The sequence below is a fragment of the Pelobates fuscus genome, chromosome 8, assembly GCF_036172605.1.
Source record: "Pelobates fuscus isolate aPelFus1 chromosome 8, aPelFus1.pri, whole genome shotgun sequence".
NCBI lineage: Eukaryota > Metazoa > Chordata > Amphibia > Anura > Pelobatidae > Pelobates > Pelobates fuscus.
This window is the reverse complement of record NC_086324.1, coordinates 75,952,919-75,977,982: the sequence shown is the minus strand read 5'-3', so window position 1 is coordinate 75,977,982 and position 25,064 is coordinate 75,952,919. Positions and strand designations below refer to the sequence as shown.

General features: G+C 45.0%; 1 protein-coding gene across 1 annotated transcript in view; it reads left to right on the top strand.

The window, feature by feature from the left end:
* The window catches only part of LOC134571263 (uncharacterized), a 158,865-nt gene that overhangs the window by 89,246 nt on the left and 44,555 nt on the right, over positions 1 to 25,064 (top strand). The window contains exons 6-7 of the mRNA XM_063429434.1: positions 4,985 to 5,124; positions 24,355 to 24,492. Coding sequence (XP_063285504.1) covers positions 4,985 to 5,124; positions 24,355 to 24,492 — 278 coding nt within the window. The remainder of the gene's footprint in view (positions 1 to 4,984; positions 5,125 to 24,354; positions 24,493 to 25,064) is intronic.

Below are 25,064 nucleotides of genomic sequence, written 5' to 3'. Positions count from 1 at the left end.
ATACTATACGCACACTGCATACAAACTGCACACTTTATACACTATACACACTGCATATACTATACACAAACTATACACATTGCATACACACTGCATATAGTATACACAAACTATACACATTGCATACACACTGCATACACTATACACACTGCATACACTATATACACTGCATACACTATACACACACTGCACACTTCATACACTATACACACACTTCATACACTATACACACACTTCATACACTATACACACACTTCATACACTATACACACACTGCATACACTACACACACTGCATACACTACACACACTGCATACACTATACACACTGCACACTTTATACACTATACACACTGCACACTTTATACACTATACACACGCTGCACACTTCATACACTATACACACACTTCATACACTATACATACAAGCTGCATACATTTTTACACACAAGCTGCATTCACTATACATACACTATGCACACACTGCCAGGGCCGGTGCAAGGATTCTTGCCGCCCTAGGCAAGAATACATTTTGACGCCCCCCTTATGAACGCAGCTACATTCCCTCAAAGGCTTATTCACTAAACTCTGAATTACACTAAAGAGACATTTAGGGAAAGAAGCACACTGAGTAGATATTAAAGGGAAACTATAGTGCCAGGAAAATAAACTTGTTATCTTGGCACTATAGCTTCCACCTCCATCAAGCGCATCTCCCCTCGTGGTGCAGCAGGGGTTAAAACACCTTCTGTCACTTACCTGGGTCCAGCAGTCTTTTGTGCTGGCTTGGTTCCGCCTTCGCTCCTCATTGGCAACGCTTGCAGTGGTATTTCCGTGACTGGACGTCCCCGTGCATAGCCACTAGAGGAGTTAACCCTGAACGGTAATTATTGAAGTTTCTTAAAAATTGCAATAATTACCTTTGCAGTGTCACTTACACAATCTCACTAATACACACAGTGTCACCTACATACTCTCACTTATACAAACTCTCACTGGCATACACATTGTCACTTGCACACTCTCCCTAACACATACTCACTAACAGTGTTACTTGCACATTCTCACTAACACACACACCCAGAGTCACTTGCACACTCTCCCTAACACACACACACACACACACACACAGTCACTTGCACACTCTCCTTAACACACAGTCACTTGCACACTCTCCTTAACACACACACACAGTCACTTGCACACTCTCCTTAACACACACACACAGTCACTTGCACACTCTCCTTAACACACACACACAGTCACTTGCACACTCTCCTTAACACACACACACAGTCACTTGCACACTCTCCTTAACACACACACACAGAGTCACTTGCACACTCTCCTTAACACACACACACAGTCACTTGCACACTCTCCTTAACACACACACACAGTCACTTGCACACTCTCCTTAACACACACACACAGTCACTTGCACACTCTCCTTAACACACACACACAGAGTCACTTGCACACTCTCCTTAACACACACACACAGAGTCACTTGCACACTCTCCTTAACACACACACACACAGTCACTTGCACACTCTCCTTAACACACACGCGCGCGCGCACACACACACACACACACAGAGAGAGAGTAACTTGCACACTCTCCTTAACACACACACACACAGTCACTTGCACACTCTACTTAACACACACACACACACACACACACAGAGAGAGAGTAACTTGCACACTCTCCTTAACACACACACACAGTCACTTAAACACTAACACACAATGTCACTTACACACTCATTAACACACATACTGTCACTCAAACACAAACTTTACATAAAGTCACACTTTATTTACACACACAAACAAACCAATTTACACACTCTCCCGTTTACAAACATACACACAATAAGAAATCCCCCTTAACCATGCCATACCTGGGTACTGTGAAGAGAAGAGGTCCAGGCTGCAGGATTCAGGATGTTGCTCTTTCTCCTGGGGGAGCAGGAGAGCCGTGCACTGTGTGCACAGCCTGCTTCCTGCTCCCTTCACCATGCTTCCGGTGTTCACAGGCTCCCCCTGCCTGCAGGAAGCACAGTGCACTGCTCGGGGGATGGGGTTACTGCAAACCCCACTGCCCGAGAGGGAGCCCAGCAGGTGAGTGGCTGCGCTGGGGGGTGGCTAAGGAGCCGCTCACCCAGCACAGCATTCTCAGACAGCTACAGCAGGGCAGCCCACCGGGAAACCTCTCGGTTTGCGCCCCCTAGAGGCCGGTGCCCCAGGCGAATGCCTTATTCGCCTTAATGGTAGCGCCGGCCCTGCACACTGCATACACTACACAGACTGCATATACTATACAAGCGCAAACACTGCATCCACTACGCAAACACACTGCATTCACTGCACAAACACACACTTATACATGTGTATATGTATGTCTGTGTATCTGTTTGTGTGTGTGTGTTTGTTTCATTGTTCAGTGCCAAATACATAAAAAAAAAAATCTGTTTTTTACATTTCAAAGTTGGGAGGGGGTTCCAAATAAAGGATCCGCCCCGGGTGCCAAATGCTCCAGGTACGCCTATGGTCCCAGAGCATGTTGCTTCCCTCAGGGGACACTGAGGGTAACAGGGGAAGCAGCAAGCTCTGGAACTTAGGAATGCAGGTTCCTGGGCATAGTGATTACTCTGAGTTCCTGAGCATGCCATTTCCCTGAACAACCCCTCGGTGTTCCTGAGTAAGCTGCTGTTTTCTTGTGTAAACCTTCCGTGTTCCTAAAGCTGGCTGCTTTCCTGTGCTTGCTGCCTTCCTGAGTCCCTGAGCGATCTGCCTTCCTGAGTCCCCGAGTTTCCTGTATCCAGAGGCTCTACTCCATGTATCCACAGGCCCTTCTCTTACACCAGGCCTGCACAATCTGCCACCCCTCCCCCCAGATGTTTTGAACTACAACTCCCATGATACCTTGGCTATCAGCCATGATTCCATGGCTATCTGTTTTTATAAAAAAAAATAACATGGGTACAGGCTATCTGTTTTATTAAATGAATAGTGAGTGTTGGCGATCTAGTTTTGTATTTGATCCTATTGTGTTCAATGTAAATAATAATACACTTGTTTTTGCCTTGATTTGTTTGTATTCTGGTTTTCTTGCATTTTGGGTTCCAATCTAGGCTGGAGCCTATCAGGAGTCCCAGTAGAGCTGTATTTACAGCGAGGCTAACAAGGCATTTGCCTTGGATGGCACTTTAAGGGGAGGGGGAGGGGGGGGGGCGGCAGCAAAAAACTCTGCCCCCATGTGTCCTGGCCGATGCCTTGGGGGGCCCAAGAGCTGGCCAACTGCTCACATTGCCGGCAGGTGGTGAGGGAGTACTGTCCTCTGAACTCTTCCTGCAGTGATGCCTGGAGCTGGAATATGACATCACTCTGGGCCCGGCATCACTAAGCAGGGCCGCCATCAGGGCATGACAACCATAATTGTTGTCATGGGCCAGGCGGTCCTGGGGGGCCTGGACTGCTCAGGGCATCCCGGGTCCCACGTTAGCTATTCTGCAGGGGGCCCAGCACACTTGAAATATACTGCCCAGCTACTCTGCTCTCTTGAAGTCTCGCGAGCGACGCGATCGTCAGAGCATTGCCATGGCAACGTTCTGCACGGCTCGCAAGACTTCTACAGAGCAGAGTAGCTGGGCAGTATATTTCAAGTGTGCTGAGCCCCCTGCAGAATACAGGTAGCGGGGGGCCCGCAGTGCACACATATATAGCGGTAATCGCTATATATGTGTGCACATAGCTAATGTGGGGCCCGGGACATCCTGAGCAGTCTGGGCCCCCCAGGACCGCTGGGCCCATGACAACCATTATGGTTGTCATGCCCTGATGGCGGCCCTGCACCATGCCTCAGGAGGACCTCTTGCTCCAGGGCTCCAGTCACTGTGATCTCCCCCCTCCATGGCCACAGGTGGATGGAAAAAAAAACTGTAGGCTTTTCCCCCCACATTTTGCAGCCCCATACATTTACACACACTATGCACTAACATTTACACACACTATGCACTAACATTTACACACACTATGCACTAACATTTACACACACTATTCACTAACATTTACACACACTATTCACTGACATTTACACAAACTATACACTGACATTTACACACACTATACACTGACATTTACACACACTATTCACTAACATTTACACACACTATTCACTAATATATACACACACTATTCACTAAAATTTACACACACTACATCCTTACACAAACACACACTCTGGAGTCACTACACAAACACACACTCTGCAGTTTACTACACACACTACATCCACTACACAAACACACACTCTGCAGTCACTACACACATTACTTCCTAACACAAACACACACTCTGCAGTACAAACACACACACACACACTTTGCAGTCACTACACACACACACTACATCCACTACACAAACACACAGTCTGCAGTCACTATACACACATTAAATACTTACACAAACACACACTCTGCAGTCACTATACACACACTACATCGACTACACAAAGACACACTCTGCATTCACTATACACATCACATTAAATACACACAAACACCACATCCACTACACAAACACACATACACACTCTGCATTCACTATAAACACACACTACATCCACTATACAAACACACACTGTGCATCTAATATACACCTCATACATTACACAAATGTACAATCTGCATTGTACATTTGTGTAATGTATGACCAAGCATTATCACACTCCATGTCAGTTCTGCATCCGTTAAACACACACTGCATCCACTTAACACACGAACTCTGCATCCACTACACACATTCTACATCCACTGTACACACACCAGAATCAGAAGACACTGCATCCCTGTGGGCGGACTCAGGGGGTTGGGGGGGTCGCAGCACTTTGGGCGGACTCAGGTGCAGGCACTGGGGGGGCCCAGACCTTGAGCTGTGTCAGGGGCCCCAAAATTTCTGATGGCAGCCATGTCACTAGGCGGTGCGCGAAGGAGCTGACCAGGAATATTGCAGCTCAGTCACTGCCTCCATTGACTGCCTTCCCTGCCACCCGGCAACCTTTACAGCCAAGCAGCCCCACTGGACCCCAGAGAAGATTCCACTCCAGCTCTCTCAAAGGTAGGAGGCTCTGTGTTTTTTTTATTATTTGAATAAAAATATAAAATATATTTTTGAAATAATAATAATATAATTGTGTGTGTATATATATATATATATATATATATATATATATATATAATTTGTGAGACATTGTTTATGAGTGTGCAAGTATCATTGTCTGTCAGTGAACTGTGAACGTGTGTGTGTGTCTTTCAGTGTGTGTCTGTGATTGTGTGTCTGTCAATAAATGTGAGTGTCTGTCAGTGTGTGTCTGTGATTGTGTGTCTGTCATGAATGTGTGTTTTTGTCAGTAAGTCTGCCTTAATGTGTGTGTTTGTCAGTGTTGAAAGTCAGTGAATGTCTGAGTGTTTATCTGTTAGTGAATAAGTGTGTCTGCCAGTGTGTGTGTGTCTGCCAGTGAATGTGTGTCTGTGTGTAAAAAACAGCAAATAGGGGACGCATATAAAATAAGTGACTCAAGTGATACTTATTCTTTGCAATAAGTACATCTGGATCCTTTGGTACATAGAATGTGACGGCAGATAAGAATCATTCGGCCCATCTAGTCTGCCCAATTTTCTAAATACTTTCATTAGTCCCTGGCCTTATCTTATAGTTAGGATAACCTCTACCACTTCAGCTGGAAGGCTATTCCATGCATCCACTACCCTATCAGTAAAGTAATACTTCCTGATATAATTTTTAAACATTTGCCCCTCTAATTTAAGACTATGTCCTCTTGTTGTGGTAGTTTTTATTCTTTTAAAGGAACACTATAGTCACCTAAATTACTTTAGCTAAATAAAGCAGTTTTAGTATATAGATCATTCCCCTGCAATTTCACTGCTCAATTCACTGTCATTTAGGAGTTAAATCACTTTGTTTCTGTTTATGCAGCCATAGCCACACCTCCCTTGGCTATGATTGACAGAGCCTGCATAAAAAAAAAAACTGGTTTCACTTTCAAACAGATGTAACTTACCTTAAATAATTGTATCTCAATCTCTAAATTGAACTTTAATCACATACAGGAGGCTCTTGCCGGGTCTAGCAACCTATTAACATAGCAGGGGATAAGATAATCTTAATTAAACAGAACTTGCAATAAAGAAAGCCTAAATAGGCCTCTCTTTACAGGAAGTGTTTATGGAAGGCTGTGCACGTCACATACAGGGAGGTGTGACTAGGATTCATAAACAAAGGGATTTAACTCCTAAATGGCAGAGGATTGAGCAGTGAGGCTGCAGGGGCATGTTCTATACACCAAAACTGCTTCATTAAGCTAAAGTTGTTCAGGTGACTAGTGTCCCTTTAAATATAGTCTCCTCCTTTACTGTGTTGATTCCCTTTACGTATTTAAATGTTTCTATCATATCCCCCCTGTGCTTAGTTGGCCGGCAGTCATAGGGTTTTCCCTCCCTTCCCCTATCCCTTATTCACCATTGGGACCCTGGCTCTCATCCCCCAGGGCCTCTGGGATAAAGGGATTACCTCCTCTGGATCCCTGTTACCGGCCGCGTTCAGACGCCCTCACCAGGAGTCTGACTCCGATCTCTCAGACTACCATACCAGGGAGGATTCACGCCCATGTAAACGCCACTGGAAAGGCGAGGGCGCTACATCTAAGCCATCTAAGGGTAAGGCGCCTGCCAAACATGCTAAATACTACAAATTCAGCACCCCGGCCCCACGTCTGGACCACTCTTCTGAAGAAGACCAAGCATTATCACACTCCATGTCAGTTCTGGACGAGTGGCAAGCAGACCTGTCCGAATCGGACTATGACGCTTGGGGTTCGGACGACAAGTCTATCTCTGCTTTCATGCGGGAGACCCTCCTGGGTGTGGCCCAGATGGAGAGGAGCGAGGATCCTGCGGATGCAGACCTCCCTCTCGACTCAGACACCATTCTGGACCCTATGGGTCAGGCTATGTTTGACCCTCGCAACATACACCATCCCAGGTCAGGGGACTGGTCACCCCCGGAGCACCTCTCCAGGTTCATGCACCTGTGGCTCCGCAAGCCCCTGGACAAAGAGGTACATAGCCGACTGAGGTCGGAATGCCCATGCCCTTCCCTTGCAAACAAGGTGGCTCAAACCCCTGAGTTCGACAAGATGATGACTACCTTCATGATGCGGAGTGGACGGGACCCTCGCCGAGGGGTGGAAAAAGGTCTGTGGGTTGCTCAAGACAATCTGCTGGACTCCATAGGCCCCCTTTCCCACATCATGTACTTGGCGGACGATGCCTATGCCAAGGCCAACTCCTTTACGGCCGACAACATCAGGGAATGGGCACACGACGTGCGCGAGTGGGCACAACAATGCTTTTGTTTCATTGGAAACACTAATGTTACGCTCTCTTCGAAGAGACGAAAAGCAGCACTATACCGTATTAACGGTAAGTTGGCAGAGCTTGGCACAAAAGAAATAGGGCCCCAGGCACAAGGGAAATTGTTTGGCAAACCGTTCCTTAAGGAACTCAACAAACACGTAAATGTTCACCTCACTCAACAAGGCGCAGTCATCTATGCACAGAGTCTTCCGGGGAAACCCCATGAGGGTTTTTTTTGGAAGGGCTGGCCGGCAACGGGGCCATGCCGCCAGCCGATTCTTGCCTTCTGGCCCCCGTACCCAGCCGACATCATTCTACCCATCCAGGGATTACAGACAACCGCCCTCCTACTCCAGAGGCTCGGACAGAGGCCGCGGGCGGCGGGGACGCGGGCGCTCCCGCTTTGCTACAGGTAGGCAATTTTATTCCCCCTCTCTTGCCATGCACCCGCACTGCGGGCCGTATTTCCCTTTCTTTCCAGAATTGGGCCGCCCTGTCGTCAGACACGTGGATTCTACAAATGGTGCAGGGCTACATCATAGACCTCCACTCAGAGACGCCTCCCGCGCCCCATCCATCTATCACACCACGACCACAAGCTTGTCGACACGGAGCTGCAAGAACTGAGGGGGCAAAGGAGCCATCCAGCTGGCTGACGGCTTTGGAGGCTTTTTCCGCAATATTTTTCTGGTCTGCAAAAAGACAGGAGAATTCCGCCCTGTCATCAACCTGCAAGACCTCAACGCATACGTGGTATACCGCCACTTCAAGATGGAAGGCATCTTGCGAGACCTCCTGCGGGACAATGACTGGTTCACCAGGCTAGACCTAAAAGATGCATACCTTTCTGTCCCAGTGCACCCAGATTGTCGACTTCTCCTTCGATTCCTCTGGCACGACTGTCCTTGGCAATTTACCTGCCTCCCTTTCGGGCTCAGCTTGGCTCCATGGTGCTTCACCAAGCTCCTGAAGCCAGTGATAGCCCACCTGCGCTCCAGGGGCATACGGTGCATCATCTACCTGGACGACATCCTCCTCTTCTGCTCTGAGGAGTTCAGGCTACGTCAACACACTCGCCTCGCAGTGGCGCTATTGGAATCCCTGGGTTTTGTGGTGAACTACCAGAAATTGGAAATGTCCCCCTCTCAGACGATACACTTCCTGGGGTTCGAGATCGACTCCACATCATGCACTCTGAGACTACCATCATCGAAGATCTCGTCCATTCGGAAGGAAATCCGCAGAGTTCTTCGTTGCGACACCATCCCGTTGCGCAACTTAGCCAGAATTGTGGGACTCCTCTCCGCCTCCATACAGGCCATATTTCCAGGCCCCCTTCACTACAGGGCCATGCAACGACTCAAGGCAAGATTCCTGCGCCGCAGACCCACGTACGATCAACCCGTGCCGTTGACGGCAGAGGTTTGCGAAGAACTGTCATGGTGGCTGGAATGGCAGGGCCATATTCGGAGACACCCCGGATTTCATACTGGAGTCTGACGCCAGCTTGTGGGGCTGGGGCGCCACCAGCGGTACCACGTCCACTGGGGGAACATGGACAACACAGGAGCTCTCCATGCACATAAATTGCCTGGAAATTCTGGCGGGTTCATTCGCGATCCGCAGCCTGGCTCGGAGAAAATCCAACTGTTGCATCCTCCTTCACATGGACAATGTCTCCGCAGTCTGATATATCAATCACCTGGTGGGTGTGTGCTCCCGCCTTTTGTCGGAGATCACGAAGTACATCTTCGACTTCTGCCTTCCCCGCAACATCGCACTCCAGGCCGAATACCTCCCCGGAGAGATCAACCTCACAGCGGACTGTTTCTCTCACCACTGGAAGGACGCCAGCGACTGGAAGCTGGACACGAGAGTATTCCAGGCCATCGCAGCCCAGAGGGTTCCTTTTCACCTGGATCTGTTTGCCTCCTGCAACAACCACCAGACTCCGGAATTCTTCAGGTGGCTCCCAGATCCGGAAAGCAAGGCAACGGACGCATTTCTCCAACGTTCGCCGACCAGGGGAGCCTATGCTTTTCCCCCATTCGCTATGATTGCGAGAACCCTACACGAACTCCGGACGCAACGAGTGACACTGACGTTCATCACACTATTGTGGCAGAGCAAACCATGGTTCCCGGATCTTCTGGCCTCCTCATGCAAGGACCCTCTACTCCTACCGTCCTTCCCGGACCTCCTCAAGGATCCCAAAGGGAATCTTCACACTCTAATACTGGATGATTGTCTACCCCTTGTGGCTTGGACGCTTTCCGGGGTTCCTGGTAGGTCGGCGGACTATCGCAGGCTGCTAGAGACCTCTTATGTGATTCATGGGCCCCCGGAACTAGACACTGCTACCTTTCAGCTTGGGCCTCTTGGTCTACTTGGTGCGTGGAATGGGACTCCGATCCATTTACTGCCCTTATACCTTTTATTCTTAATTTTCTATCATCCTTGTTTTTGACGTGCTGATCTTACCGTTCCATTAACGTTGTTCGTTCGGCTATTTCTGCGGCTCACAATCCCGTCGGGGACCTCCCCGTCGGCAGGGATCTGCTAGTCTGCCGACTTCTCCGCAGTATGTGGCTGCGACGCCCTCCAGGCCCTAAGTACAACCGTCTCTGGAACGTTGGGCTGGTCCTCCGCTTTATCCGAGATTGGCACCCTAACGAACATTTGTCCCTCCGACAATTGTCAGCGAAGTTCGCTCTCCTGCTTTGCCTGGTGTCTTTCCGGCAGGTGTCCAATGTACGTGCTTTCGATGTCGACGCTTTTGATGTCGCCCCCGAGGGGGTCACATTTTGTATCTCCCGACATACCAAGTCAGATTCAACGTTGGTTTTTTATCCTTTTATCCTGGACGACCCGCAACTCTGCGTGGTTTCTGCTATTCGCAGATACATCACGGTTACCTCCTCTCTTCGGAACTCGACATCGGGCCAACTCCTGGTCTCCTACGTCAGACCCCTTGCCCCAGTCTCGGTCACCACTCTAGCTCGATGGATCCGCTGGATCCTTTCTCTCACCGGTATAGACCCCTCATTCGGCGTCCATTCTGTAAGTGGGGCGGCGGCCTCCTCAGCCTTCCTGGTGGGAGCATCCTTGTCGGATATTCTGCGGGCGGCGGATTGGTCTAGGGAATCTACCTTTTGTACCTTCTATTTCCGCACTCCTCCTTCTGTGGGGTTATCTCTGCTTCAGATTTAAAAATGCAAAATAGGAAGCCTCCTGTCATGTTATAAAATTGAAGATTATGCTAGCTTTATTGTACTAATAATCTTAATTTTAATAAGTACAGGAGGCGAGTATTTTCCCTCCCTGGTGTTCCCTCCCCTGATGCACCTCGGGAGGGGGGAGGGGGGGTGGTGGATCTCAAGGTGATGGAGGTTTTATATCACAGGCTAGCTTAGTTGTTTCCTCTTTATCAGTTAAGTGGTCTACTCTCATTCCCGTTTCAATGCAGATTGTAGAGACCCGAGTTTAAAGTTGATGACCTAGGTGGTCTCTCACCCTCTTTTTTTCGATAATTAGGAGTCTCCACAAGTTCAGCGATCCCTGGAGGTTCCACCTACTGATTTTGTTTGGTTTGGTTATCTCGGTGTTCAGTCAAGACTTGGATGTCGCTTAACCCCTTAAGGACACATGACGTGTGTGACACGTCATGATTCCATTTTATTCCAGAAGTTTGGTCCTTAAGGGGTTAAAGAAAGAGGAAGTGTCCAGGCAGCATGACCCTTAAATACACTATGATGCCCATTGATTTACTGTTGTTCTTTACGTTTTTTTTTACTGCTATGGAGTTTAGTAAAGAGAGTTAATGCAAAATAGGAAGCCTCCTGTCCTTATTAAAATTAAGATTATTAGTACACTAAAGCTAGCATAATCTTCAATTGTCTGCCTACCTTTAAGTCATCAGAAATAATCCCCCCCTAAATCCCTTTCCTCAGATGTTGAGGTTAGGACTCTATCAAATATTCTGTACTCTGCCCTTGGGTTTATACGTCCAAGATGCATGATCTTATCCACATTAAATGTCAGTTGCCACAACACTGACCATTTTTCTAGTTTACCCTTAATCATTTGCCATTTAACTTATCCCTCCTGGAACATCAACCCTGTTATATATCTCAGTATCATCAGCAGAAAGACATACCTTACCATCAAGACCTTCTGCAATATCACTAATAAAAATATTAAAGAGAATGGGTCCAAGTACAGATCCCTGAGGTACCCCACTGGTGACAAGCCCATGTTTCGAATATACTCCATTGACTACAACCCTCTGTTGCCTGTCACTCAGCCACTACCTTACCCATTCAACAATATTGGAATCCAAACTTAAAGATTGCAGTTTATTGATAAGTCTTCTATGTGCAACATTGTCAAAAGCCTTACTGAAATCTAGGTAAGCAATGTCTACTACACCACCCTGATCTATTATTTTAGTTACCCAATCAAAAAAATCGATAAGATTAGTTTGGCATGATCTCCCTGAAGTAAACCCATGTTGTCTCTGATCTTGAAATCCATGTGAAAGGCATCATAAATTGAACCTAAAGATATAAAATAAAGTCCATAGCATAATACTGTAGACACACACACACACACACACACACACACACATATATATATATATATATATATATATATATATATATATATATATGCAAATGCAGGTAGCAATTAGCAACTCACAATGTACAGAGCCATGTATAGCAGGCTCTGATTGTATAAGCTGGTAATTATCACTCTGATAAAGCAGGAATCCAGATATGGGGGTAAGTGCAATAGTTTAATTGAGTACAAAAGTATAAGTAAGTAAAAACAATCTGTGTAAAATCACAACAGATAAGGACACATATATAAATACAATTAAATCTCCACCCACAAAGCACAATGAATTTCGACCTGCCTGGTTTTCATAAAGAAACATACTGGTCCGGTGCATACTGGGACTCTCCGGCATCCTAACTTCATTCTGTCCCACAGGAAATTGAAGTTGGCACCAAAAATGGGCATCCTCACCTCCTGGTTCCCATAGTTCAATAGCCGCATCCGTTCTGTTGCGTGGCAGTGACGTCATTACTCTTTGCGTAGTTGCATCTGACGTCATCCACGTCCGCGTCGATACCAATATGTTTGACTTTTCTTAGAAGGAAAATTCGCCCTATTTAAATGTCCCAAAGAGGTGTTCGCACATTGTAACTATTGGCAATTGGACAAACTAATATATATATATATATATATATAATATATATCCTGTTGTCCTGATTTTATCCTGATTTAATAAAGAATTTGTATTTTAAAGACCGGTGAGCAGCTATTTTTTGGCTATATATATATATATATATATATATGTTGGAAGGCCATTTGGCCTGAATTTGTGGGAGGAGTAATGATCCTATATAAACCCTACACTCCTACTTACCTTTGTCTTGCAAGCCCTTAGTTACCTGCACTTCCGGTCGAGGTTGCCGCCAAATCCTGCCTCGAGTACCCAGTCCCTCATTTACAGTTCCCGTCACCGACATCCGGGCTCCTTCACCGGCTTCTAAACCACCTTCGGTACTCGTTTTCTGGCTTCCGGTCACGAGACTGGCACCTACACGTAAATACAAATGTGGGAAATGGTGTTTGGCTATTTCCCACGTTCGGGCCTAAAAATGCGGGCATAGGCTCCCTATTATTATTATTACTTACCCATTTCATTACTTACGCCGTTCGTTTACTTCTGCGTTCGTGCGTCTAACAGCTGAACGCAGAAGTTCCTCCTCACCTTTCTTTTTCATTCGTATAAATATTAATATACCGATCGCTCATACTTACCCTACGTTCGGCTGTTTCACACATTCATTGCTTTAATGCAGCCGGTTTCATTTACTCGTACAGACTGCAGTTGATTCATATGTTAAATCCCTCTCTTCTTTGTTTAGCTGAACGCGGGAGGGATAAGCAGGTATTCCCTATATGTTATGTATATAGCCCAGTATGAAACTATACATGACTATTTCCTTTTTATATTTAAGTGTATACTCTGTTTTTACCCCCTGCATATATCAAAGGCCGTGTGGCACCATGTCCTGACCCATTGTTACATTTAATTATGAACTAATTCCCAGCACTCTGCGGTTTCCACACAAGGGTAACCCTCTTAAAGGAACAGTTGGCCTCTTAACCCCTTTTTATATCACTGGATCACTCAGCAGTAACCGCCCCCCCCCCCCCCCCCCGTTTCCTAGGCTCATTTCAGACCAGTAATACATACAACTAATCTATTCCTTAAATATACTATTTACGGGTTATCATTCTTAGAATACATATGTTTTAGGTTCGTCTACTCTTCTTCAAGGAAAATCTTCAAGAAGTGATTTCCAGGTTCCAGTTTTACGATCTCAGGAAAAAAAGTTTTTTTTCACCGATTTTACGTTTCTCCTGAGGCCTCATTCAGCCTCCACGGCCTTGCGTAACCCTCACCTCCACCTCCCAAAGTGGGTTCTAAATGTTTATACACACCAGGTTTAAAAACGCCACCTAGACACCAACTACTCTCATAAACCTGCTCAACCGAGCTACTATCGTATTAACGTATCATTTCCTGTTTATCGTTCTACATAATATTACTTAGACTTACGCCATTTTACTCAGTTCCACTACGTTATCAACAACCAACTGGCTACCCAGACTCCGGCATTCAGTATCGGGTATTTTTATCTTTCTCATTACGATTAAGTTCTCATTAAGGCCTCACTTCGCCTTCTTATCATTCATAAATTCACATCCCTGGGTACCCAGAGGCTTGTCTCTTATTATGGACCAACATTCAGGTCCCTCAGCTTACTCATGCTTACGTTACAGTATCTCTAGGAGACACCTACCCATACGTTCTACATTTTCACACTCGGCACACCGGTGGTATGCCTCAGGCCAACTAGCATCTCCTTTTCCTATAGGATCTGGATCAAGCCCATTTCCTGCAGAAGCTAATTTATAGCCATATCAAAGTCTACCTGTGCTTTGTCCGAACAAACAGGATACTCAAGGTTAGTATTTACATACGTACATATACATCACTGCGAGAGATAAGCCCCAGTAGTTTAGAGAACTGGCTCCTAGAGTTAGGTTCTGGCCTTAGCTTTCTAATTAATACCCGGTCCCGCAAGGTCTACACCCCCACCTCATACACGGAGGTTTGGCCCACGACCAAATCATAGTTAGCCACCTCGCTCGCCCTTCTTTTGGGCTATAGCCAGGGCTTCCCAAGTCATGGCTACAAGTTTTGACTCTCTTTACGGTCACCGAGAGGCCTACATCCCACAACCATGTGCATGTGGCCACAAAATCCCCTCAAGCCAAATCATAGGTAGAGCCTCTCTCCGCCACTTGGCACTAGCAGGGCCTCACCTGTCACTTGGTAATGGTAAACTTTTCGCCTCAGCACTAGCTTGTAGGCCAGTTCTCCGGAGGTCTCACCTTCACCTCCTCTTCACCCTACTTATTCAAATCATTATTCTCTTTCAGATGTCACAAAAGCCGATCACCAATCTACCATCGGGCAACATAGCCAGCGTGCCAATCAGGCCTGGGTCTCTGGAACAATCAGTCACCCCTTTTACCCACAGGTCCCTGAGATACTGGACCATTCCAAAAATCTCAGCGAAGCTCAGAAGCAGGGGTATCCCCTTTCCTGCCATGGCCAGAAAGGCCGAACTATATAGGCTCATGACCACTCAGGCCAACGTTCCCAGGGCAGGCTGTAGTTCACAAATCCTGCCAGCTCATACTTTGTATTCCACACAAGACACCCTGGCTGCTATACTCACCAACCTCCAAACGATCAATCACAGACTAGCAAAACTGGAATCCGCTATAGCCACACCAGGTGCCTTGTTGGGCTCGGCAAACCTTCCCCTGATGGTCTCAGCCATACCTACTTCATCCGTTTCCCTGGCTCACCCTGTCCCTGACTTCATCAGAAAGGGCATTTCCAAGGGTATTGACGTTAACTCCATGGCCCTACTGCTGACCTCCCAAACTACGCTCACTAGCACGACAGTCACTTTCACGGCTCACCACCCCCCCACCCCACACACTAGTCAAGGTGCCAGTCGGAGTGACACGCCGGACAGTCCCATTACATTTCTGGGCAAGACTCGGGTGTGCAGTGACTTTAACGCCGGGGTATGTAATCTCACAACATGCGGGGCACTGCACATCTGCTCCATATGCTTCAGAACACACACCAAGTCCACTTGCCCAGCCCTTCTGTCACCTAAGAAACGCCTGACCGAAGTTAACATTAACAACCTGGAATTCTATATCCAGTCACATCCAGCTAAGCACCTGGTAGATTATTTGGTGACGGGTTTTTCACAGGGGTTTCACACGGGCCTTATCGCCATCCCCACAGGTACACTTGAATGCCCTAACCTTTTATCCGCTTCCACTGTCCCACTCACGGTGGACCACCTTCTGTCTACAGAAATCACAGCCGGCTTTATGACCGGCCCTTTTCTGTCTTCACCTTTCTCATCTTGGCGTACCAATCCCATCGGTATAGCCATTCACAAATACTCTAACAAAAAACGTTTACTTATTGATCTCTCCGCACCTCACTCTTCCTCCACTACTAGTATCAACTCCCTCATTCCCGCCACGGAGTTCTCACTGCAATATGCTAAAATTAATGATGCCATGGAGGCCATCTTATTAGCGGGTAGTGGGGCTTGGTTGAGCAAAACAGATATAACAAACGCCTTCAAACTACTACCTATTCACCCCTCACTATGGCACTTACACAGTGTTAAATGGAGAAACAGGTATTTTTTCGCCACCCGGCTCACTTTTGGCCCTAGGAGCAGCCCCAGGTTATTCGATATCTTCGCAGAAACCCTCTGCTGGCTGCTCCTAAATATACTCAGGTGCCCCTCTGTCATCCACTACCTAGACGATTTTCTATTGATAGAACCAGGTTCACAATCCCCTCACTGCATACACTCCACCACAGCTTTTTTCATGACACTCGGGGTCCCCTTGTCACCTAGCAAAACACTCGGTCCCTCCATCAAGCTTGTTTTCTTGGGCATAGTACACGACACCACTACCTTCCAAGCCAGTTTACCACTAGACAAGCTGTCCCACATTAAGAACGAGATTGTCCTGTTCCTGCGGAGTGTTGTGTGCACTAGGAGGAGCCTCCAGTCCTTATTGGGTCCCTCAACTTTGCTATGCGCATCATTCCGCAGGGTAGATCTTTTGTCTCCAGGCTTCTCAACTTGCTCCACTGTGTGCCCGACTCATGCCCAATCGTGTTGGACGATCCGGCTAGGGTGGATTTACACATGTGGATTAGTTTTCTGGCCGATTGGAATGGGATCTCTTTGTTCATTCCCCCACTCTCAGAGCACTCACCTTCGATTCACACAGACACAGCGGCACACACAGGGTTCGCAGCCATCTACGGCAACCACTGGTTTAGGGACGACTGGCCCCCTGAGACGGATGCCTTGCCAGCCTATAGAGAAACATCTACTTTATTCGAGATCTACCCCATCGAAGCGGCCGCCCACACGTGGGTTCACTTTTGGAGCGGCAAGGCAGTTAGATGCTTCTCCGACAACTCCGCAGCCTGCGACATCATTAACAAAGGTCGGTCCTCCTCTCTAACAATTATGAGGCTGATTCGCAGGCTGACGTGGTTGGCAGCTACCTCTCAGTTCTTCCTAGTCTGTATCCACATTCCTGGTGTCCACAACACAGCAGCTGATGCTCTGTCACACTCCCAATTTGATACCTTCTTCCAGGCACTCCCCACGGCCCACAACTTTCCATCTAGGATACCACCTTTCCACGAGCTAATCTGGGACTAAGCACACAATTGCACCTCGCACAGGTACGCGCGCTTCACGCAGGGTCACAACTTTTCCTTCACGTACACAAGGGCTTACTGTATTGCACCATGACACATACAGGTGCTGGCTTAAATTCGAGAACCTAGCTGGTTATAATCATGGTCAATTTTTTTGCCTTTTTCTCTAAACTCAACAACCCAAGCTTCTTATTTAAAACCTTCTGTGCTGTCACGTCTCCAAAGGCACTACAGCAGCAGCTTCAAACACCTACACCCCAGTCTACAAACAATGGGGTCACAAGAAGCATCAGCTCAGGTACTTGCATACCTCAATCAGAGTGAAGCACCTTTCAAGCTTTTGTTACTCATGCTGTATTAACTTGCAATAAAGTGTGGTTTCTTTGAATCCTCTTTTTACAGGCCTACTTGTACGTTGGTTTTGGCACACCTCAACCAACTTTGCTTCCCCTTCTACATTCCATTACATATTAGATAAATTCCGAGCACAAGTTGGAAGCCCATTTGGCCTGAATTTGTGGGAGGAGTAATGATCCTATATAAACCCTACCCCCTACTTACCTTTGTCTTGCAAGCCATTTGTCCCCACCCACCTACACTCATCTATATTAACACTCACCTTTGTGGGTCCTCTTTATACAGGCCTACTCGCACGTTGGTTTCGGCACACCTCAACCAACTTTGCTTACCCTTCTACATTCCATTACATATTAGATAAATTCCGAGCACAAATATATATACAGTTGCAAGAAAAAGTATGTGAACCCCTTGGAATGATATGGATTTCTGCACAAATCGGTCATAAAATGTGATCTGATCATCATCTAAGTCACAACAACAGACAATCACAGTCTGCTTAAACTAATAACACACAAAGAATGAAATGTTGCCATGTTTTTATTGAACACACCATGTAAACATTCACAGTGCAGGTGGAAAATGTATGTAAACCCCTAGACTAATGACATCTCCAAGAGCTAATTGGAGTGAGATGTCAGCCAACTGGAGTCCAATCAATGAGATAAGATTGGAGGTGTTGGTTACAGCTGCCCTATAAAAAACACACACCAGTTCTGGGTTTGCTTTTCACAAGAAGCATTGCCTGATGTGAATGATGCCTCGCACAAAAGAGCTCTCAGAAGACCTACGATTAAGAATTGTTGACTTGCATAAAGCTGTTAATCAGTCCACGGCAAGACAAATGGTCTATAAATGGAGAAAGTTCAGCACTGCTGCTACTCTCCCTAGGAATGGCCGTCCTGTAAAGATGACTGCAAAAGCACAGTGCAGACTGCTCAATGAGGTGAAGAAGAATCCTAGAGTGTCACTGTCACTGGCAACATCCCTGTTAGCGAATCTACAATACGTAAAACACTAAACAAGAATGGATTTCATGGGAGGATACCACAGAGGAAGCCACTGCTGTCCAAACAAAACATTGCTGCACGTTTACAGTTTGCACCTGGATGTTCCACAGCAGTACTGGCAAAATATTCTGTGGACAGATGAAACCAAAGTTGAGTTGTTTGGAAAAAACATACAACACTATGTGTGGCGAAAAAGAGGCACAGCACACCAACATCAAAACCTCATCCCAACTGTGAAGTATGGTGGTGGGGCCCTGGACTGATTGCTATCTTCAAAGGAAAAATGAATTCCCAAGTTTATCAAGACATTTTGCAGGAGAACTTAAGGCCACCTGTCTACCAGCTGAAGCTCAACAGAAGATGGGTGTTGCAACAGGACAATGACCCAAAGCATAGAAGTAAATCAACAACAGTATGGCTTAAACAGAAGAAAATACGCCTTCTGAAGTGGCCCAGCAGGCCAAAAACTAGAGCTCTATCTTTTTGTTATTGTTTCTTTTGTATTAAACTCAATGGCCTGCTATATGAGCTAAACATTCAGTGTCTCACATGGAAGCATAGCTGAAAACAATTCAAACCAGTTGCAATTGTATATTCTTGGCTTACCTAGTTTGGTTGACATGTTGCAATATGATTCAGTTTTTTATTCCATTGTAGCACTTTGCCAAACCCCTTTTGCATCATTAGAATCCCAGGCTGCAGGTTCTGACATAAACTGACAGAGTCCTGACCTCAACCCGATTGAGATGCTGTGGCATAACCTCAAAAAACGATTCACACCAGACATCCCAAGAATATTGCTGAACTGAAACAGTTCTGTAAAGAGGAATGGTCAAGAATTACTCCTGACCGTTGTGCACGTCTGATCTGCAACTACAGGAAACGTTTGGTTGAAGTTATTGCTGCCAAATGATGAGGTTCAACCAGTTATTAAATCCAAGGGTTCACATACTTTTTCCACCTGCACTGTGAATGTTTATATATATATATATATATATATATATATATATATATATATATATATATATATATATATTAAAAAAATGATAGTCAAAATACATATAATATATGTTGAGAACCATCTATTACAATTGATGCAATATATCAGCAGTTATTAATAAAATCCAATTAAAAAGATAAACAAAACATCTCTACTTTAATAATGTATATGTTCTTGGACTCCTTTAACAAATTCCTTTCAGGTCCCTGTCATGGTGCTCCAAAAAATGCAGGAAAACACTATCTTTCTGATACCCTTTTTAAATGTTGTGTATGTGCTCACATAAGTGCTCACATATCCTGGTTCCCAGACATCCAGATGTTTTCCCCACATACTGGAGGCCACAAGGACATGCAAGGACATATACAACATTCAGTGTGTCAGTGTGTGACTGTCATAGAATGCTTGTCTGTCTGTCAGTATAAGTCTGTCCGTGAATGTATGTGTGCCTGTGTGTGTGTGTGTGTTTGTGTGTATGTCAGTGAATGTATGTTTTCCTTATGTTTATTTGTGTTTCATATCATCAAGCTTTTGATTTGTTGAGAACAGCAGACTGTCATTTGAATCACCTATCCTATCAATAATTCTGTACCATCAAGATTTATTTGTGAAAGATATATTCATATTAAACGTTTTAAGTATATATATATATATATTTTCCAGTTATATTATTGATTTTCTCTCTTGCATTTCCTTTCTCAACGACTAGGCACAACTTGTTCTTGTTTTTCTGTATATTGTCTACTATTTATCTTGGGAAATCTTGGTACCAACGTTTCAGAGTTTGACTCCCTCAAAGTTAGAGCTCTATCTTTTTGTTATTGTTTCTATTGTATTAAACTCAATGGTCTGCTATATGAGCTAAACATTCAGTGTCTCACATGGAAGCATAGCTGAAAACAATTCAAACCAGTTGCAATTGTATATTCTTGGCTTACCTAGTTTGGTTGACATGTTGCAATATGATTCAGTTTTTTATTCCATTGGAGCACTTTGCCAAAACCCTTTTGCATCATTAGAATCCCAGGCTGCAGGTTCTGACATAAACTTGCAGTTACAAAACCACACCCATGTGTCTGTTAACCCTCCTGTGACTCATTCTGATATCACGTGTTCTGTTTCAGATTCTATAGTGTCAACCCAGGTTTTTGCTGGGGACAAAACAAACTTACAGCACTCAAAACATCATAGTATCCACACACCCTGTCCTTCTGACTCAGATTTATTTGATTTAGAGGACTGACTTGTTGAATCTCCTGATTGTGATACAAAATCTACTATTTCTGCCCAGCAACCTGTATACTTTAATTGGGAGCCCGATTATGAAAATACATATAGCCCTGGGGACCCGAAAATTGATCGCATCTATGATGTCAGTGGTGCTCGGAATTTAGCTTCCCTGGAAGATGACCATTCTGACTCTAAATTTAAGGGATAATAACGTCCTGCTTCACAGTAACAGATTCCGTTTGAACTCCAATGTACTTCATGTTCATACTGGATTCCAGAACCACCATCTCTTATTTGCAAAACCTTTTCTCCTGTGCATAGAGTTCATATTCCAGGTTCTGTGAAAACAACTACTACTTCTGTTTCAAGGTCCAAACACCAGAAAAGATCTTTGAAAATCCGGTATGCTCATTGCAAAACTACATTGAACTTGCACTCTCCTATGAATCCTACTCTGGAAATGATCTCAGATTCCTTACCTCTGCTACCTGTAGAGAAAGAGACTCTGCAAACATTACCTATGATGCCAAGTTCGGAAATTATTCATGACTCTAAAGAATTGTCCACATTGGCAGCATTAGGAGTGGATCCTGCTATAGGAGAATCTGCTCTGCCTTCTGCACAAGCCAAGGACATGTTGAGGCCCTTGCTATGTGAATAAAAGCCATAGTTTGTGCCCCATGGGATTACCCAGGTGGTACCCAAAGCTGAAACTCTATCCAAAACTGCTTCATTATTAAAGATATATTATATGCTCCTGCCATGGCTGGTCTACATCCAGCTGAAAGGATACATGTGCATAATTTTTCTCCTTCCCTTGAGGTTGTGACAGTGCACAATATGATGTGCCCTACAGAGATGGCAAACTCTATTGATGTGTGAAATTACTCCTGAACCAGTGGTCGAGGCAATGGCTTTTGACACTGCAACCTATCTCTGAGGTCATACCTGTCCCTTCAGATGATGAAACCTCTCTTGTTCCTGAAGATGTTATGCTGACTGTCCTTGCATTACCTGAGTCTGAAACCAAAATGGGTACATGCACATTCTGCGCTACCTAGCCCTGAGGACCTATTTGTCCCTTCTGTCTGCGAAACATTTCCTTCCTGAATATGTTGCACTCCCTATCTTTGTTCTCCTAATTCTGCTGTGGTATGTAGAATTTCTACCCTTTCTGCTACAAATTGGAAATCTATAACGCTATACAAGGAACAGCTCCTAAAGATGTGCTTGTTCCTGAGGAGACATCCCTAAGAATGTGCCAATGCTGAATTGCTCCCTTGTGAACCTATATATCAACTACTCACATTTTAGTATCTGAATGGATCCCTATCATTTTAGAAACTGGAATTTGCTTTGTAAGGGTAACTCTTTTTCTAATTTGCCACCTATGGTTTTCTTCACCACCCTTTATGGGGTCTGTATTGTAACCATTCTAAAACTTTGTCATCTGTGATCTCTGAAACCTCTTTATTGTTGCAGAGAAAACTGAAGAAGCCAGGCACAGAGAGTTCGGAGGCAGGTAAATTCAGGAGGCAAAACAGACTTATTGTAACCATCCGGGTCTCAGCTGACTCATGTCCAAAGTCTGAGCACTGGGGCTTTGAATTACAGGCTTTTAATACTATACATCCTCAAACTGTACCCTTACACCAATCCGTAAACAGTGTACACAGGATTACCTTATATGGAGAGGCAATAACGGACTAGGAGAGGATGGAATGTGGTTTCAGGTCTTGCACATGCTCATTAAATTTGATTGCTGTAACGTGACTACGTGTAACTTACAAACAGATACATCTACTTGTATATGCCACGTGGAGATTTTAGGCCTAGTAATGTTTGGGCCTAATTGGGATCCCGTCACATTATAACTTTGGTTTGTTCCTTGAACCATGCCACTTTCTGTTCCTCCTGAACCACCTCCTCTTCATTCCTTTTAATGGGAAGGGCAACACTTTCCTCCTGTTTTTTTTTTTGTTTTTGTAAGGGGGAGTACTGCCATGATTCTGTTTTTGCTCATCAGTTTGGTGCAGTACCTCACAGTGCCACTACCTTTATTTGGTGTTGTTGTAGGCTGCTAAACCCAGACTGAGAAACATGACTCTGTTCCTAGAAGTCCCTACCTTGTAAATATCTTCTCCCTTTTTAGTTAAGAATTACCCCTTTTTGTTTGCCAGTTCATTAAATTTGTTTTTAGTCTGGTCCCTGTGTCCTGCATAACCTTATTTTTTCACCAGAGCATGTTGTTACCCTCAGTGTCTGAGAGCTAGCTGCTTTCCTGTGCTTCCAGTTCTAGAGCTTGGTATTATCCTCCTGTTACCCTGCGTGTCCCAGACCATGCTGCTTCTTCTGAGTTCCAAAGCATACTGCTCTCCTATGTTAATCCTTGGTGTTCCTGAGGTTTGCTGCCTCCCTGAATTTCCTGTATCCAAAGGCCCTTCTCCCTTCCTTTACACTGGTTATCTGTTTTTGTATTCTACTGTGTTCCTTGTAAAAAACAATACACTTGTTTTGTCTTGATTTGTGTTTATTATGGTTTCAGCACCTTTTACTGACCAGACCAGTGATATATTCAAACTCACACATACAGCCAGACACAAAGCCAGACATACACACATACACAATACATATACACACACTGTCAAGCATACACAAAGCCAGACATACACACACACACACACACACACACACACACAATAGATACACATACACTGTCAAACTGATATACAGAAAGAGGCACAACAATACAGTCAGAGACTTACAAGCACTTATTCCCCAACTCTTCACTCTGCAGAAGCTAGCAATACATATCACATACCCCTGCACTTTACTACCCAACAGGCAGACCTACATCACATTCCATGTGTTCCAGTTTGAGCGGCAGTGCAGTTTGAGAGATGGCGAACAGCAATATATAAAAAGTCATATTCCGCCTCCTCTTCCCACTACTTGCGTAAGTGCCTCAGTTGCAAGTTAAAGCAACTCTGTGGTAATTGTGGGAGAAAGGGATATCCTTGCTATCATATTAGTAAGTGCAGTGACCTGCGACAGAGCTGTGCAGGCTCACATATAATAAAGGGCCTATTGTGATGCAGCTGGATAATGCAGTCCGGTTCAGGGAGATTTTGATATCTCCCCTACCTGACCTATAAGGCCCCATGCAGGCCTCTGAGCAGTATGGGCCCTTAAAAATTACTGTCTGTAACCCTCTGATGGTGCCCATGCTTTTTATTGAAGCCTTTATCTGATACACTTTAATATACTTATTTTACTTGTATCAAATGTATTGGCATTGCCCATTCACTTGCAATGTTTGACAATCTCTTTACGATTTAAACTACAAAAATCTATTTTAATTTCCAGGATTAGAATCATGTACCCATACCCAAACATTGCTTTGTATGGTACATGACAGACCTTATAAATATATGTATTTTCTTACAGGGTTACTGACATACCCGTTGTATACGAAAGGTCTATTGAAGAAATCATTGGATTTTTCCAGTCTGTATACATGTATCAAGAATTCCTTAAACATGATGAAAATGAAGCCATTGGATTCCTGATGCATCTTGAACAGAGGTGATGAAAAAAAATTAAGTTTAGCCATGTGCAAAGGTAGTGTGGACCGTGTATATACTCTCCACCACCCTCTTCCAAGATCCCCGCCTAACTCCAATGATGCAACTCAAACATAGATTGGGGTAGAATCGGCCACAGCTTTATTAAATTATCCAAAAATATCACACATTAACTTAACATTTTGATATAAACAATAAATATTTCTAAAACCCAGAACCAGACCTTGCCAACCAATCAGGTCTGGTTCAGGTCCTGAGCACCTTTCCTCCCCCTTCGTCCTAAGCACCAATTGGCCTCAAACCTGGCCTTATGTTATATATGCTAATTACCGTATATACTCGAGTATAAGCCGACCCGAATATAAGCCGAGGCCCCTAATTTTTCCCCAAAAAACTGGGAAAACTTATTGACTCGAGTATAAGACTAGGGTGGGAAATGCAGCAGCTACTGGTAAATTTCTAAATAAAATTAGATCCTAAAAAAAATATATTAATTGAATATTTATTTACAGTGTGTGTATAATGAATGCAGTGTGTGCGTATGAGTGCAGCGTGTGTGTGTATGAGTGCAGC